Source organism: Manihot esculenta, chromosome 6, assembly GCF_001659605.2.
Source record: "Manihot esculenta cultivar AM560-2 chromosome 6, M.esculenta_v8, whole genome shotgun sequence".
Taxonomy (NCBI): domain Eukaryota; kingdom Viridiplantae; phylum Streptophyta; class Magnoliopsida; order Malpighiales; family Euphorbiaceae; genus Manihot; species Manihot esculenta.
In genome coordinates this window covers 4977398-4993282 of record NC_035166.2, presented here as the reverse complement: position 1 = coordinate 4993282, position 15885 = coordinate 4977398, and the positions used below count along the sequence as shown (strand labels likewise).

Here is a 15885-nt window from a genome sequence, read left to right as displayed (position 1 = left end):
CTCATGGCATTCATGATGCGTGAATCATGCTAAAACTTTCATTCAATTTCTCAATTTAAAATATTAAGTTTAGTTCCACTCACCTCTGGCTGAAGCTCTACTGACTCTGAAGCAGCTAACTCACTGCTGGGGTCCTCGATTCCTCGGGTTCGAACCTACACAGGTGGACTCAAATGAGGGACCAAACATCCATGAACATGACTCTAAAATATTCCCCAAAAACCCCTAAAACACCTTAAAACAATCACATAAATCATGCAAATGAGGGCTGAACAGGGCACTTTCGGCGGCAGGTTCGACGGCCGAAAGGCCCTCCAGAGCCGAAAGTCATGCACCTTCGGCGGCACTTTCGGCCATGACTTTCGGCGGCCGAAGGTTCCCTCCAGAGACGAAACTCATGCATGTTCGGCAGCACCTTCGGCGGCCGAAACTCCCTTCCAGAGCCGAAAGTCCACTTTCGGGGGCAGGGTTCGGCAGCCGATACATGCTACCAAAGGCAGGTTCGGCGGCCGAAAGAACCTTCGGCTGCCGAACCTGAGTTCTTCCCAAAGGGCAGAAACTCAGCCTCTCAATGCATAAACGCCTCTCAACTCACTCAATCATGCATTTTCCTATTCTACAACATGCATACTCAAGCATACAAGCTCCTAGGGGCTTCAAACTATCCTAAACCCCATCTACAACACATCAAACATGCATATCCAACATTCATTGCTCATAAACACACATTTAACCATAAACTCAACATAAACCTACACATGCATTTCTACCCCATAAATCTTCATAAAACTTACTTAAAACATGAAATGAACTATGGATCTACTCTTACCTCTTGAAGAACGAGAGGAGAGGCGATCCAACTCGGAGATGGGGAGAAATCCGCTCTTAAGTCTCCAAGTTTCCAAAACTTGCTCTTTTTGTTCAAATATCTTCAAATCAACATAAAGCTTGTTAAAACATGGAAGATCGAAGGAAAAACATCTAAAATGAACCATGGGAGAGCAAGAACTCACCGTGGCCGAAAATGGGGAGAAAATTCGCCCGTTTCGGCCATGGAGCTCTTATATAGGGGCTGGCAGACCACCTTTCGGCAGCCTAAAGTGCCTCCAAAACTCATGCAAGTTCGGCGGCCGAACATGAGGTTCGGCGGCCGAACCTTTGAAACTTTCGGAAGCCTAACTTGCTCCCCTAAACCATCCCACGTTCGGCGGCCGAACTCGAGGTTCGGCTGCCGAACCTGGAAATGTCTCCATAGTTTTTTTCTTTTAAAACTCAATTTCCTTTTTGCTTAAAACCTTAAGATACTTTAAAACATTTTATAAAAACATGATTTTACCCTTCTAGAGGTTTCCGACATCCGAGATTCCACCGGACGGTAGGAATTCCGATACCGGAGTCTAGCCGGGTTTTACACTGGAAGGATTAGTTTTTTCCTGGGGTGTTGAACGTGTTTAGAGCTATTCTCCTTTGGCAGCAGATGTTCGTACAATTCTTGTAGCTCTCCATTCTTTTTTCAGAACTCACACTCATTTATTATTCTATGGATACTGATATTCTCTTTTTAAAATTGATTGAGTCTGATCTTCAGTTTCCTTCAAACATTGTGAATATTATTACTACTATTGCAAGACTTCTCATTTGAATTTGTGCAATGGGCAGGATAATAGAGTTGCTGATATGCTAGTAAAACTTTTTTGAGAAATATATTGCCATTCAATTAGTTTGTGTTTAGTCCTTCAGAACTAGTCTTTGTTCTATAACTCTTACGGCATTCTTAAAATAACCATATACTAAATTGATATGCCGTTAAAAAGGAACAGAGTGATAATTTTTTGATATAGATATAATTAATAAATGTTAAAAAATATAAAATTTAATTTGACAATTTTATGGTGTATGATAAAATTGTAAAAATTTCAAAATTTCATTTTTTTTCAATTATATTAAAAATTAGAGGACTAAATAATTATAGAAATAAATCTAACCAAACTGCATATTTTTATTCAAGAGCCAAATAAAATAAATTTAAATTTTTTGATAAATTAAATCTCTATATTTTTACTAATAATTAAATAAATTCTCATATAATATAATATTTTAATAAAATATTATTTTTTTTATAATTTGAGATATTAAAATTTTAATATTTTAATTAATATAAAAATTTCAAAAAATATATAGGGATAGTAAATAATTTTTAAAATTATAAAAATTAAAATTTATGATAAAAAATATTTTATTATTAAAAAAATATTATATTAAATTAAAACTTATTTAATTCTCCAATAAAAATATAAAAATTTAATTAAAAAAATTATGAATTTATTTGATCTCTCAGCAAAAGTATAGTGACTCAGTTGGAATTTCATCTATATAATTAATTACGCTTTCTTTAACGAGTACGTTTAAACTGCGGGCTAACAGAAACCTTCGCAAGAATAACAAGTGAAGCAAATCAACCCAACCCAAACCTTCTAATTTTCTTGGTGATTTCGCTTTTCTTTCTCCAGATAACGGTCTGCACGCCTCACAGATCTACTAGTTTTCCATCACTTTCCCGAGGAAAAAGAAAGCAAACTTTTACCAAAGAACAAAATATGTCGCACAGCGACACAATCCCTCTTCACGCATCTTCCCAATCGGACATCGATGAAATCGAGAACCTAATCAACGCCAGCGTTCAATCCGGCCCGGCGACGGTCCTACCAGCCCGCCCACCTAGCCCGCCACGAATCCCTGTCTCTTCATCTCCATTCATTCAGTCGAATCTCCCGCCACTGCCACCAACAAACCAGAAACCGTCGTATGTCCCATCTGTTCCTGCTGCGCCGGCTCCGCCTTCACCTACAGTTAACTCTCATTCGAGTGCTGGGGCGTCCGGATTTGGGTCATCTCCGAATACGTTGACTGAGCCTGTTTGGGATACGGTGAAGAGAGATCTGTCGAGGATTGTGAGTAATTTGAAGCTGGTGGTATTTCCTAACCCGTTTAGAGAAGATCCAGGCAAGGCTTTGAGGGATTGGGATTTGTGGGGCCCATTTTTCTTCATAGTGTTTCTGGGGCTTACTCTCTCATGGTCTGCTTCGGTGAAGAAGGTGACTGACTCTGATTTGTTTGTTTCTGTTTGCGAAAAATCTATTTATGCTTTTATATTCTTGTGATTAGAAAAAAGAGCAGTTTCTGAGTATTGAATTGTCCACTGTCATTAAAGGACCTCTAATATTAACAAAAATTTTAGTATTATCTCGTTGCTTACTGCAGTTAATGCGAGCTTCCCTTTTTCTTGCATGCTGTTTTTCCAATTTCATCGAGTGCTTTTAAATCCTTATGCCTGTTAAGCCTAGAGTTTCACATTTCTTTATCAATGCCTTCAGTCTTGAACTTGGGTTGCAAGCATTGGGATTTCATTGTAGAAACACGTTCCAGTTGTACTTGATTGTCCCAGTAACTTGTTACATTGTTTGAGCACTTTACCGTATTTCATGACTTGCTCAATGATCACAGCCTCTGACAGTTCGGTTATCTGCTTCTCATGCAATTATTGTTAAACCACCGGATTAGATTAGTTCTTATCTTTTCTGGATTTGCTTTAGCTTCTCACCTTGATCTTAAGTTGAGAATTTTGTCAGATGTGAGGTTGGCTGTTCTAATATCTTGGTTTCATCTGACATTTGTCTATTGAACTGTTTGCTGTGTAAGCACATAAAAAGTAGGCTTATCTAGTAAACGTGTCATACCTAAGGATATGATTCATAAATTTTGGTGTATCTGGGGAGATAGTTCTGTAAACCTTTAAACTGAACTCTAGACATTGGCTAATCAACAAGCCGTTAACCAGTTGATCATTTTTTGACTGTTGGGTGCATCAAGTTTTTTGAGTTTTGTTTAATTATAAGATTATCTGTGAGCGTCAAGAAGTTGAGTCACCTTTATTAGCAAGGATTTGTTAGTCTTGCAATTAATTTAAACTGGTATTTTACCAATAAATTTCTTATTAATGATTTTTCTAGCATAAATTAATTTTTAAATATCTATTGCTACCTGAAGTGTAAGACAAACATATATATTATCATTATTTTTAATTTTCTGCACTACAATGGTTGATGTTTGAAAAAAAAAAAAAACTTGATATGTACGCATATATTATATTACTGGATATGGTTAATTATGTCTTTTATAAAATAACAACTGTAACCTTACCAATCAGTCTGGACAAATTTTTGTTCCACCTGCTACGATGGGTATCATTAGTAATTGAGGAAAGCAGTGACAAAACAATCTCTTTGGAGCTTTGGGGCTCTGAAGACTGCAGAGACTTTGAGTATTGATAAGATATCTTATGAGAAGTGAGAACCATAAGAACACAAGAACCAAGAGAAACCAATTCTGAGGAAAGAAAGAGAAAGAAATTCTCTGGGTAGAATAACTCTTAAAACATTTTTCATTCTCAAACATAAATCTTAATAATAAACTCTATTAAAAGATCCCATACTGCATCAGTAACATATGGGTTTATTAAATAAGGAAGCAAGGGGTATATTTTGACAAAAAGAATACAGAGAACTTGATTTGTTACAATTGCAACATAATCTGCCAGGTATTCTCTAAAAACGGTATTTAAATTACAATTTTGAGGTCTTTTTTTTTTCCTGCTAATTGATGGTGATATGGTTGATGGTTGTGAAAATGGTACTATACAGTTTAGTTGATGATTTGGACCGAGTTTCTAGAAATAGAATTAAGTTCTTTTCTAGAAGTCTGTTAGACATCATAGACTGGAGTCTATTAGCTTAAAGTAATCCTGAAGAGAACTAGAAAGCTTAGAATTTTTGTTACACTATCCTTTTTTGTCTTATTGTCATTGGCAATCCAGCCCACCCTATTATTGAAAAATATCAAGATTCTGTTATTAACCTTATTAAATTGAAACCTTGTCGCATGATCGAAAATAAAATAAAATAAAAGAAGGATTGATGTTATTGAAGAAGACTTCTGAGTCTGATTGGACTTGTGTTTATATTGAAGCATGATTTTAGAACAACTAGGTTCTTTCATTTATGTCAAGAACCACATATCCTTGATGTTTATATGCTCTACGAGACATCTATCTGATCTAGCATATATAAATAAAGTGACATTTAATTTCTTTCTCATGTCTTTTGTGTTTGCTTTTGATCTTGTTCCTTTTCATTTTGTGACTATTGCATGTCTTTTTATGCTTTATTTTGGTTGCAATGCAACTATCAAGGAAGAAGCATGCTAAAGGTTTCATTTTTCATGAAAATACTTGCTCTTCCTATACCTTTCCTTTTGGTATGTGAGAATGCATTGGTTTTGAAGTGGTGACCTCTGCCTATGACTATTTCTATGTGTATCAGCCAAGCCAACCTCTGTTGGCTCTCATAGTGTTGTGTCATTTTTTTTTTGGTCAAATGAAAAATGGACTCTAAAGATTTTTCATTGTAATTTCTCAGTCTGAGGTTTTCGCTGTTGCATTTGCACTCCTTGCAGCTGGTGCTGTAATCTTGACACTGAATGTTTTGCTACTGGTAATACTCTCTCTCTCTCTCTCTCTCTCTCTCTCTCTCTCTCTATACTTTATATGTATATATATATATGTGCACATAAGCACATATTCTCATGCTCAATCAATGTGTTGTTTAGGTGGAGAAACTTCTAAATTTTTAGGGAGAAATACAATTTAGTCCCTTGCATTTTCCAATACTAATGACTAGGTTCCCATATTTTGAAAACTGTATTACCACGTGCCTATATACATCAATGGATATACTCATTCACCTTGTCCAATTCTTTTGGGCATATTCCCTTAGTCAATAACAGTCAAATGAGAGATGATTTTTTTATTCCCAGAATAGCCCTTCCTAGACACCCAAATTCAGATGCCCATCCCCAGGCAAAACCCACTGCAGCCATCTCTGTTCCTCCACCTCCACTGTCTACTTTTTCATTCTTTCCATCTCCCTTTCTCTTACATTGCTGCCCAAGTTGCTCTCTTGCCAAACAAAACAATGGTGATGGAGGTTTTTATTTGATAATGATGCCTAACTTGTTCCAATGCTAGTCTGCGTACATGAGTCACTTGCAAGGCACTAACATCTAGCAGTGGCTTGACAATGGCAATAAAATTTGCACTGCAACCATAAGAGCAAAGAGTTTCATCCCCAACAATGCCTCTTCATTCAATTCTAGTCCAACTTGGTGCAGCATCGTTGCTGACGCTGCTGCAAATCCACTTCTATGGCTGCAAAGCAAGCTCTCTCCTCTGATACTGAAATCACCATTTGCATATACCATTATGAGGATTACAAAGTCTCACTATCATTGATTCATTATTATAGTTGCCAAAAAACTAAGAAGCCATAACCTGGTAGTCTTTGAGTATATTGACCTAGACTTCATAGATAAAATATCTGGGGCCAACCTATTTCACATGTACTCAAATGGTGTCTATATTAGAGCATTTTCTCCCCGTCTGGCTTTTTGTTTTTTTGGTTAATTGGGTTAGTTGATCTTGGAAGAGAGAGACAGAGAGAGAGAGAGGGAGAGAGAGAGAGAGAGTAATTAAGTGGACAGAAATGGTAAATTTGGTTTAATTATGAGGTAATGATGTCTTTTTTCCTAAACAACAGCAAATTTGCAATTTTTGGATGGATGGACCTATTCATCTGATGGAATCAATATGCAGCAACTCATTAGAGTTCAAATGAGTAAATAATAGTTTGTGAATGTTGAGCACCTTTGCTGTGTAGAATAGAAGAATTTTAGGACGGGTTTCTTGATGTTTTTTGGCATTTTATTTCCATAATTCAAGCATGACAATCATATAATCATATTTGTGGTCTTCAGGGTGGACACATAATTTTCTTCCAAAGTCTGAGTCTTCTGGGATATTGTCTCTTCCCTTTGGACGTTGGAGCCGTAATCTGTATGTTGAAGGACAATGTGATAATAAAAGTGGTGGTTGCGTGTGTGACATTGGCTTGGAGCTCATGGGCTGCCTATCCATTCATGAGCTCAGCTGTCAACCCAAGAAGAAAGGCTCTTGCTCTTTACCCTGTTTTTCTTATGTACGTATCTGTTGGTTTCCTCATTATTGCCATTAATTAATGCAACAACAAACCTTATTGTGAAGATTTCCGGAAAGATTGAACTACAGTACATACGAATTTTTGCAATGGTTATTTTTCTTCTTATGTAACTGTATTTTTTTTAACAAAAAATCTATGTTCTACTCATGTTATGGAGGCTCAAATCTGCCAATATTAGTAACACTACACAGCTTTAATCTGGTTCTGCATTCCACTTGTTATTAAAGTGGTGATTTTAGGAGGCTCTGGTTCTTGAAAGAGTAGGTTTAAGTCTTAAGTGTGATATTTGAAGTTACAGTTTAACTTGTGTGCCAAATTGGTATCTTAAACTTGTAGCCATTAATGTCGGTAAAGATCTCAAGTCATTTAAGATCAGGTCAAACATAATAGTTATTAAGTTCTATATACTTTTTCAAATAGCATTTTAAGCTTTTAAATTTTTTGCAAGTAGCTGAAAATAATTCAGAATGCTAACGTATTAATGTGCCTAAAAGACAACCATTGAAAATTTTATTCGATAGTTTGAAAACACTAAGGTATATTAAAATATTGATATAATAAATGAATTTCAGCGTTTAATGATAAAAAAGTTTAAAGAAACTTTAGTGTTATAAGACAAAGTCACCATAAAAATTACAGGAAAAAGATGTAGCAATCACACGTCTTTAGAATAGGATGATAAGTTAGTATTGGATACATTTTAGTAAAAGTAATGAAAGTCGAGTAGAAACTAATCTGAATATGAATTAACAACTGAAAATTACATAACATGGATGTCTATTTATAAGCCTACAAAATAGTCTAATTAAGATAAATTACCAAAATAAGAAAATACACTTCTATTTAAAATAGAAAAATAAAACATAAAGCTAATTTGAAAAGATAAACTAAATAGGAAACAAAAATAAAACTTCATCTTCCTGGCACAATTAGTTTTACACACAACTTCTAAATGGATAAGTTTTCAACTAAATTTCATTTTGGTTTATTTAGCAAATGTGTTAGGATTTTATTGAGTAACTCACAAATAGTTCAATGTATTCATAACTCTAATGAGATTTAGTATAAAAATAATAAATTTAAAATAAAATAATTTTAGTTTAACAAGCATATGTACAAGCTAGCATATGAATTTATAAGCACATGTGCTTTTGAACCTTAATAAGTTGAATATCTATAAGATTGAGTTTGACATATTTATTAAATGAGTTTAAAAATTATGTTCAAATTTGATTCATTTATAAAATGAACACAACTAGTTGAATTTATTCATAACCTTATCTTTTTCCCTTCTTTCAATTTTCGACCTTCTAAACGTTGCATATTGAATTTGAGTTGGACTTCTCCATTTAACCTTGGCCTTTTTCACCTCAGTTAGGCTTAATCTCTAAACTCAAATTTTTATATTTCATGAACATTCCACACTTCATGATTATAAATACCATGTTCTCAAGAATTTTGCTTCAGACTCCTTTGAGGCAAGTCATAACCTTCTTCTTGAAAAAGATTTTGTCTCAAATCTAATTTTTCAAGAAGGAAAATAGTAGCACATGAATTTTAAAGTCTCCCCCTTTCTTAGCATATGTTTCATCAAGCACGTCATGATTTCTTTTTAGTGGAGGAACAAAAGATTCAAACACATTATGACTTCTTATTCTTCTCACATGAAGGTGAACTTATTTCCTCTGTTACTTTGTCGCTAACACTGTTAGAGAACTAGAGTTTGCTTCTACAAGTGGATTTACATCTTGCTTTAAATTGATCTTTGATGATGTAGAGTTGAATTGGATATGCACACATCGCCACTCCATCTTATATGCAACTTGAATAAATTCATCCAAAGATTTAAAAAGTTACAAATCTATTATTTTTGCAATATCATACCACAAACCGGCAAGAAATCTCATAATTTTTTGTTCTTAAAGAATCTTAAATATCATAGCACTCTGCGAACTTCAACAAGTACTCTTTTGCATGTTTCACCTTGTTTCAAGCTATGAAGTCTATTCATTCTCTTTAAAGCTTCATTTATATGGTGAGGTTGGACAATACCTCTTCATGGCTTGTTACAAATAATTTTTCCATATAATACTCCGTTTTGCTCTTTTAAAGTACTAGCATAACCAAAATCTTGATACCAATTTGATGTACCTAAAAAAACAAGAACTGAGAATATCATTTGATAGCTTAAAAACATCGAGATTTAAAATTTGATGGAGTAAATAAAATTCAGCATATTGAATAAAAAAGAAAAATAAAAAAAACGATAAAATAAATTATTATATTCCCTTTTAATAAAATAAAGTCGCCGCCAGAGGCGGAATCAAGGAGGTAAGGGGGAGCTCTATGTTACGGTTTCAAATTTTAGCACTTATTTGAAACGTGCGACACTTGATTTGAACTCTTTTCAAACCAAATTAGCCTGAAGAACCACCTAGTAACTTGTAACAACAAGCAATTATGTTATTCAAGATTATACAAGCGAACAACAAAGCTAACAAGCAGCATATACTAATAAGCCTCACAAGAGTCTTCAGAGAAATAATTGGACATGAGAATTTATGAACATACTACTTATTTTATTCCAAGGGAAAAATAGTAATTATATATCATCATTGACACAATCATTATAATAATCATCACCTCCATTGTAGGTAGAGGGATGGTTTACAAGGAGTGAAGGTACAATTCAAGAATTTCGTAGGCCTTTACAGTAGCTAACTGAACCCAGCCCTTGCTGGTAGTCAACTGGGCCAAGCCCTTACTGGTGGCCAACTGGTCACTCCTCCTAAAGAGCCTTAAAAATAAATAGGCTTGTGGCAGGAGGAAACATCAACATGTCTCATATAACACATCCCCCAAAATAAATACATGGCAAAAAATTATAACAAATTTTCTCGACCCTTAACTTCCTACTAATTTATACTAATTTATCCCAATATTGCTTTCTGAAAATTTCAATATTGAAAAACTACAGTTTTGATCCTTAAAAACTCTATGACCTTGACACTCCCCATTTAAATGATTAACATCCTCGTCGACTGAGCTTGTTGGGATTCTTTAATCTTCGAGTCCGACGCCTTAAGCTTGATCGCAATGTGATTTGATCCCAATCCTGCTTGATTAGATTGTTGGACAATCTTAATCTTTGGTATGAAGTCATTCAGCTGTTGGTATATCCCCGAATTGATCTCTGTGAGCTACTAGCTCTTAATGATGATGAAACTACAAAAGCTATATCTTCGGTTGGTAACTGTTCTGCCCTTGATTCCTTAATCTACTGCAAATGTTGCGAAAAGTTGTTACTTTACTCCTCTGTCCGAACTTACTGCCTGAACTCATTGACTGCTAGTTCTTTTCTCCTTAACCCGTCTCGCTATTACTTGTCTTTAAATGTTGACCTTACTATTTGCCTCCAAAGCACAACCCAATCATACAGTAAATCTATCAACCTGTATAAACTCATACCACACATGACATCGTGATTAAACTGTAATAGTCTCATAAGAAAGGTTAGTACTAACCAAATTTGATTCAAATAATAGTTAATATAGCAAGTCATCTAGAATACAACACAATATGAATCAACATGTATGCCAACAACACTTGACCACTAAGACTTGAACTGTCTTTACCCATTTCCTCAATACAATGCAACCATATTCTACTTGTAGCGAAGCTCGATGAATCCTCCTATGAAAGCAGTGTCCCCACTTTCAAAAGAACTCACTCAACACTCTCTTCATCTTTTGCACGTCTTACAATTGCCCCTCCCTTTGTAAGTTTTGAAATTCTACACACTTTATTTCTTTTTCTCTACCTAAGAATATAGAGTACCCAAATACCTACAAAAAATAAACATTACACATAAGATATCCAAGATGATTGACATGTGGCATTCTCTTATTGAACCCTATGAGCAATAGAAATATACTCAAAACAACTACTAAGATTGATTATACATGAAGCAATTAATACCATCATTATGACTTAACACTACAAAATTACTAGAAGATACTCCCCTTATTATGCCGCTTTCATCGTACTCACAACATCGGCTTACCTCATCAACTTGCCTTAAGCAACATGTACTTCTTGACCTATCTCGGTCCTCCTCCACGTTGACCCACTTGTGAAAACTTTTGTCTGACCATACGGTCTCTTTCTTGCTCAACCACATAGGTAGGACTGAATTTGTCTTTTAATAATACACATTATTCTCCAATTCCTTCTCAAGAAAGCTATATACTATATGTTCACAATATCTGTTAGCATAAATTTCTCAAGTCCAACATCACGAGGAACCTGACTCAACAATACAGAAAATATCTTGGATTAAATGAATAAATAAATAAACTAAGATAAAGAAAGATATCAGGAAACACAAGAAACATTATACCCATTTGATGCAAAAGGGTTCCCTTTCATTAAATACCCTTCTTTCGTAATGAATTATCACTGAGAATCTCAATCTCTTATCACTACCTTAAGCATCACACCCTTTTGACCTATTCAATGGTTCTCATTTTTGTCAGTTTTCCCTTATCGTCCTTCCTCCTTTTGTTGTAGAATGAGTGAATTATTTGCTTTCACAATGCTGTTGCTCTAACGGCATTTGATACAGCTCTCGCCCCAATATTACCCTACATTCCTCTTGGTTGCACTGTCAAAATGTTTACTTACTTCAAAAAGAATGAAGTAATTGCACTGTCAAAATGTTAATTTACTTCAAAAAGAATGAAGTAAGGGATTGCTGGGCACATGTTCATTCTTGTAAGGGATACACCCCTTCCTATTTAGGTGCTCGTTCTCTATATTCTTGTAAGAGATATGTTTAAGAGATAAGATAACGGCCAACTTTGAACTATCACCATCTCATCCATAACAGTGGTTAATATGAGTCTCTTTAAAACTTTTCTTCTGCACAATACAACAAAAGCAACAACTTGCTCACTAGTTACGTATTAGGATCAAATAATTCACAAAAGAAAATCATAACAGTTGATAATGAATTTACTCATTTCTCATAACTATCATATTTATTTTTTTTCACCTACGCATAGATAGACAATACTCCATCGAATGCCACTTATATTGAGTTTACTCCTGCACCACCTCGAGTTGGATAGCTATTAGTTTCCTCTTCACTACTCCCGACTACCTCTCCTTTATCAAGGAACCATTATTGGTTGAAACAATAATACCTTATGTCGTTCTGGGAGATGCCACATCTATTGACATCTCGGGTTCACTAAAAGGAGAAATCATGAAACTTAACTTACCTTTTGATGTCTTCCATTGAGCGAGTTCGTCAAAGGACATACTCACATTAGTCCATGCACTAAAGTTGTCTGTTTTATATCTATTTCCTCATATCCTCTACTTCAATTTTAGTCGTGATTATAACAATTATGTAAAAAGTCCATGAATCTTGTATCCATGCTAGCTCTATAGCATTAACTCTGATATACCTAACAATATGCAATGATATTGTTCTATACTAGCTTCGATTCTCGTTTTTTCTTTTAAAGTTCTCAAGAAGACTTCAAAGATCTCCTCCTCCATCCCATGTCCCTATTTGACAAAACACTCGCACAAAAAAAATTCTATCATGCTTGATCCCTTCATGCAAACAACACCTACCTTGGGCAGGGAGGAACAAGAAAGCATAAACAACCCAGAGTTGACAACTCTGTGATTTATACTACATGTTCCCTCCTCCCTTACTCAATTTTCCTCACAAGGTCCTTCAAGGCCTTCGAAGCATTTCTGCACAAGAGCTTTGTAGCATAATGTGGCTTTCTTCACAGAGAACACTTCATAATGCTTAGTTGTGCCACTTCTATGTCACCCTGTTTACCACATGTCGGACCATTCCCCCACTTATTGTTTTGGCTCATCTTCTTGGACAGCTATCAATTGAATACTGAGAGTTGAACATCTCTTTAACTCCTTGGTAATATAACCAACTCAATCTTGGTCATCCCTTGCTTTACACCATATTCCTCCAGGTTTCAACCATCTTCAGGAAGGTTTTAAGCTCAATCATATCTCTTGAATTTGTTGCCATAATCCGCTTATTCTATTAAACATCAAATGCCATATTCTTTTGTGTCAACCATAGATGTTGAAAAATTTCTTCATGTACTTTCCTTATGAACACATTATTAGAGTTTACCAACTCTCTTGAATAACAAATGCTACATTCTTATAGTAAAATTGAAGCTTACCATTTCACATCACCCTTTTCTCATGTAAAGAGTGAACATTCTCTCTCCACAGAATTTTACAATTTTGTTCTTCAAATAGATTTAGTTTTATAGTTTGACTATATAAATATTATTCTCTATATGTCTACTCATTCACAATTATCAATAATATTAATAAATAAGTTCATATTGAAAAGGAAATTATTTACCTCCATCCCATAATAAGGATTGAGGTTCTAGGATTCCACCCTTGCCTACTTCATAGGCATTAGCTCATAATTCACGCCATTGATAATTGCTCCTCCAGTTCACTTCTGAAGTACTGCTCATAGTCTCCCCTATGTCATATTTAATATTTTTGCACCATTCTTGTAAAATACATGAAAGGCCTCTGCCTTAATTTTGTCTCATGAGGCCTCTTGGCTTAATTTTGAGCAAAATGATGTCAGGATTCTCAAATGGCCTCAAACTCTATTGGCTCATCCTCACTCTTATCACTATACCACGAGGTCGTTACTCTCTCTCCAAAGGTCACTAAAAGGGAGTATGTAGCACCTAGTCATTACCCTCTCTCCAAAAAGACATATCAAATGGAGTGTGCAGAACTAGGTCATTACCTCTCTCCAAGTAGTGTCCTTAGTGGAGCGTGCAACACCTCTAGTTGATATGGTCACTATAGCCAGAATGCTTATGCTTTTTTCTTCTCTGCCTCTCAACTATTCATGCTACTACTACATGTAGCCTTCTAATTGAGAGGTCACTGCCTCCCATTCAATCATTTTAGACTCAAGGTCACCCCACCGGGTGTCATTCGCATAAAAGAGTTTTTGGGTGGTCTCAATCTGTAGACAATTTGGCTATCACCGCCAACAAATGTTCATTTTCCTTCTTTAGTGCCTCAATGTGCTCATAAATAGAATCAATCTCCAACGCCATCCTCCTCTTGGGTGGCATAGACATTCAACAGGGCAACTAAGTTCTCAACCCTTCTCTCAAGGGCATCAATGCATGTGAAAAACTTTGTTATGCTTCCATACTATTCATCGATAATTCTTGCTTTGGTATTAAATGTTACGGTTTTAGATTTTAGCACTTACTTGAACCGTGCGACACTTGCACTATAAGAAAATAGCGGATTGGTAACAGAAATTTCCGTTACTAATCATTAAAAATCTATTACTAAAAATATTTTGTAATGGATTTATAATGGATATTTTCTGTTTATAGCAAACCTCGTTGCTAATGCATTAGTAACATATTTTGTAATCCGTTACTAATTTAGTAACAAATTTTGTAATCCGTTACTAATTTAGTAACAGACTTGTTATCAGTAACCCTCTATATATGATCGTATGAATGCGTCACAATACAAACAATTCACATTAAGATGGACTTATCATCAGTAACCCTCTACATATTTCAATAGTGCCCGGCCCACGATGGGAGCTCCTCAAGACTTCCTCTTAAACACAACATAACATATCCAAAATACCAGAAGCATAGAATGGGTAACCCTGGTCTTTCCCTTACATAGTGTCAAGGGCATAGAATGGGCAGCCCTGGTCTTCCTATTGCAAAGTATCAAGGGCGTAGAATGGGCAGCCCTAGTCTTTCCATATCCATCATAGTATATCATATCATACTCGAGGGCTAGTGGGTCATCCAACATCCATCCATAATAACAACAAATTATGCAATGCATCATATTTGTGATTTCTAATGCAAAGCACCCTAGTCATATACATACATGGCATTCGTGATGCATGAGCATGCTTAAAACATTTAGTTTCTTTAAAATAACAACTTAGTTTAATTTTACTCACCTATGGCTGATGTACACCTAATTTTGAAGTAATTATCTCACTGCAAGCCTCTATGGTCTCCTAAGTTCGATCCTACATAGATGGACATAAATGAAGGACCAAATATAACTTTTATAACACTTAAAACTATCCTAAGAAACCCCCATAAATATACAAGAACACACGTAGGAAACAAGCTAGAAAAGGTTGGACAAGGGACTTTCAGTGGTAGGTTCGGCAGTTGAAGGTCCCTTCACAGATCCGAAGGTCAATCCTTTGGGGGCAGGTTCACCGGCCTAAAGGCTGCCTCCACAAGTAGGTTCAGTGGCCGAACCTTCTTCGGTGGCCGAACCTGGGTTCCCCAGCAAGGCAGAACCCGATTCTGCCTTATACTCACAGCCACCAAAAGGCTTCGATCCTCACATGCAACAGCTCGCAAACATCCTAAAACAACTTTAAGAGCCTCTAAGCAACTAGAAGGCCCTATATACAACATGCAAACACTTATAGCACCTCGACAATTAAATTCAAAGCAAAAATGGGAAAGAAAACATAATTTAACATGCATTTCTTAAAACATTTAAAACACCTATAATACTTGTTGAAAACCCTCAAAAATCAGAAGAAAGGCAAGGATTTGAGAATTGGGCAAAGACTGCCGAAGATCAAGTGGCCTTATTGCATTGCCAAGTCATGGAACTTCAGGCTCAAGCTAAGGAGGTCCGGGCCGCCTTTACCAGGGTTGCTGAGCGTAGGGCAAAACTT

General features: G+C 35.6%; 1 protein-coding gene across 1 annotated transcript; it reads left to right on the top strand.

Moving 5' to 3' along the window:
• Positions 1 to 2396: 2396 nt before the first annotated feature.
• On the top strand, positions 2397 to 7256 carry LOC110618048 (protein YIP4b). The gene is made up of 3 exons (XM_021761064.2): positions 2397 to 3095; positions 5475 to 5549; positions 6868 to 7256. Exons 1-3 carry the CDS (start codon positions 2598 to 2600, stop codon positions 7126 to 7128), a joined length of 834 nt encoding a protein of 277 aa, XP_021616756.1. The 5' UTR covers positions 2397 to 2597; the 3' UTR covers positions 7129 to 7256.
• Positions 7257 to 15885: the final 8629 nt, after the last annotated feature.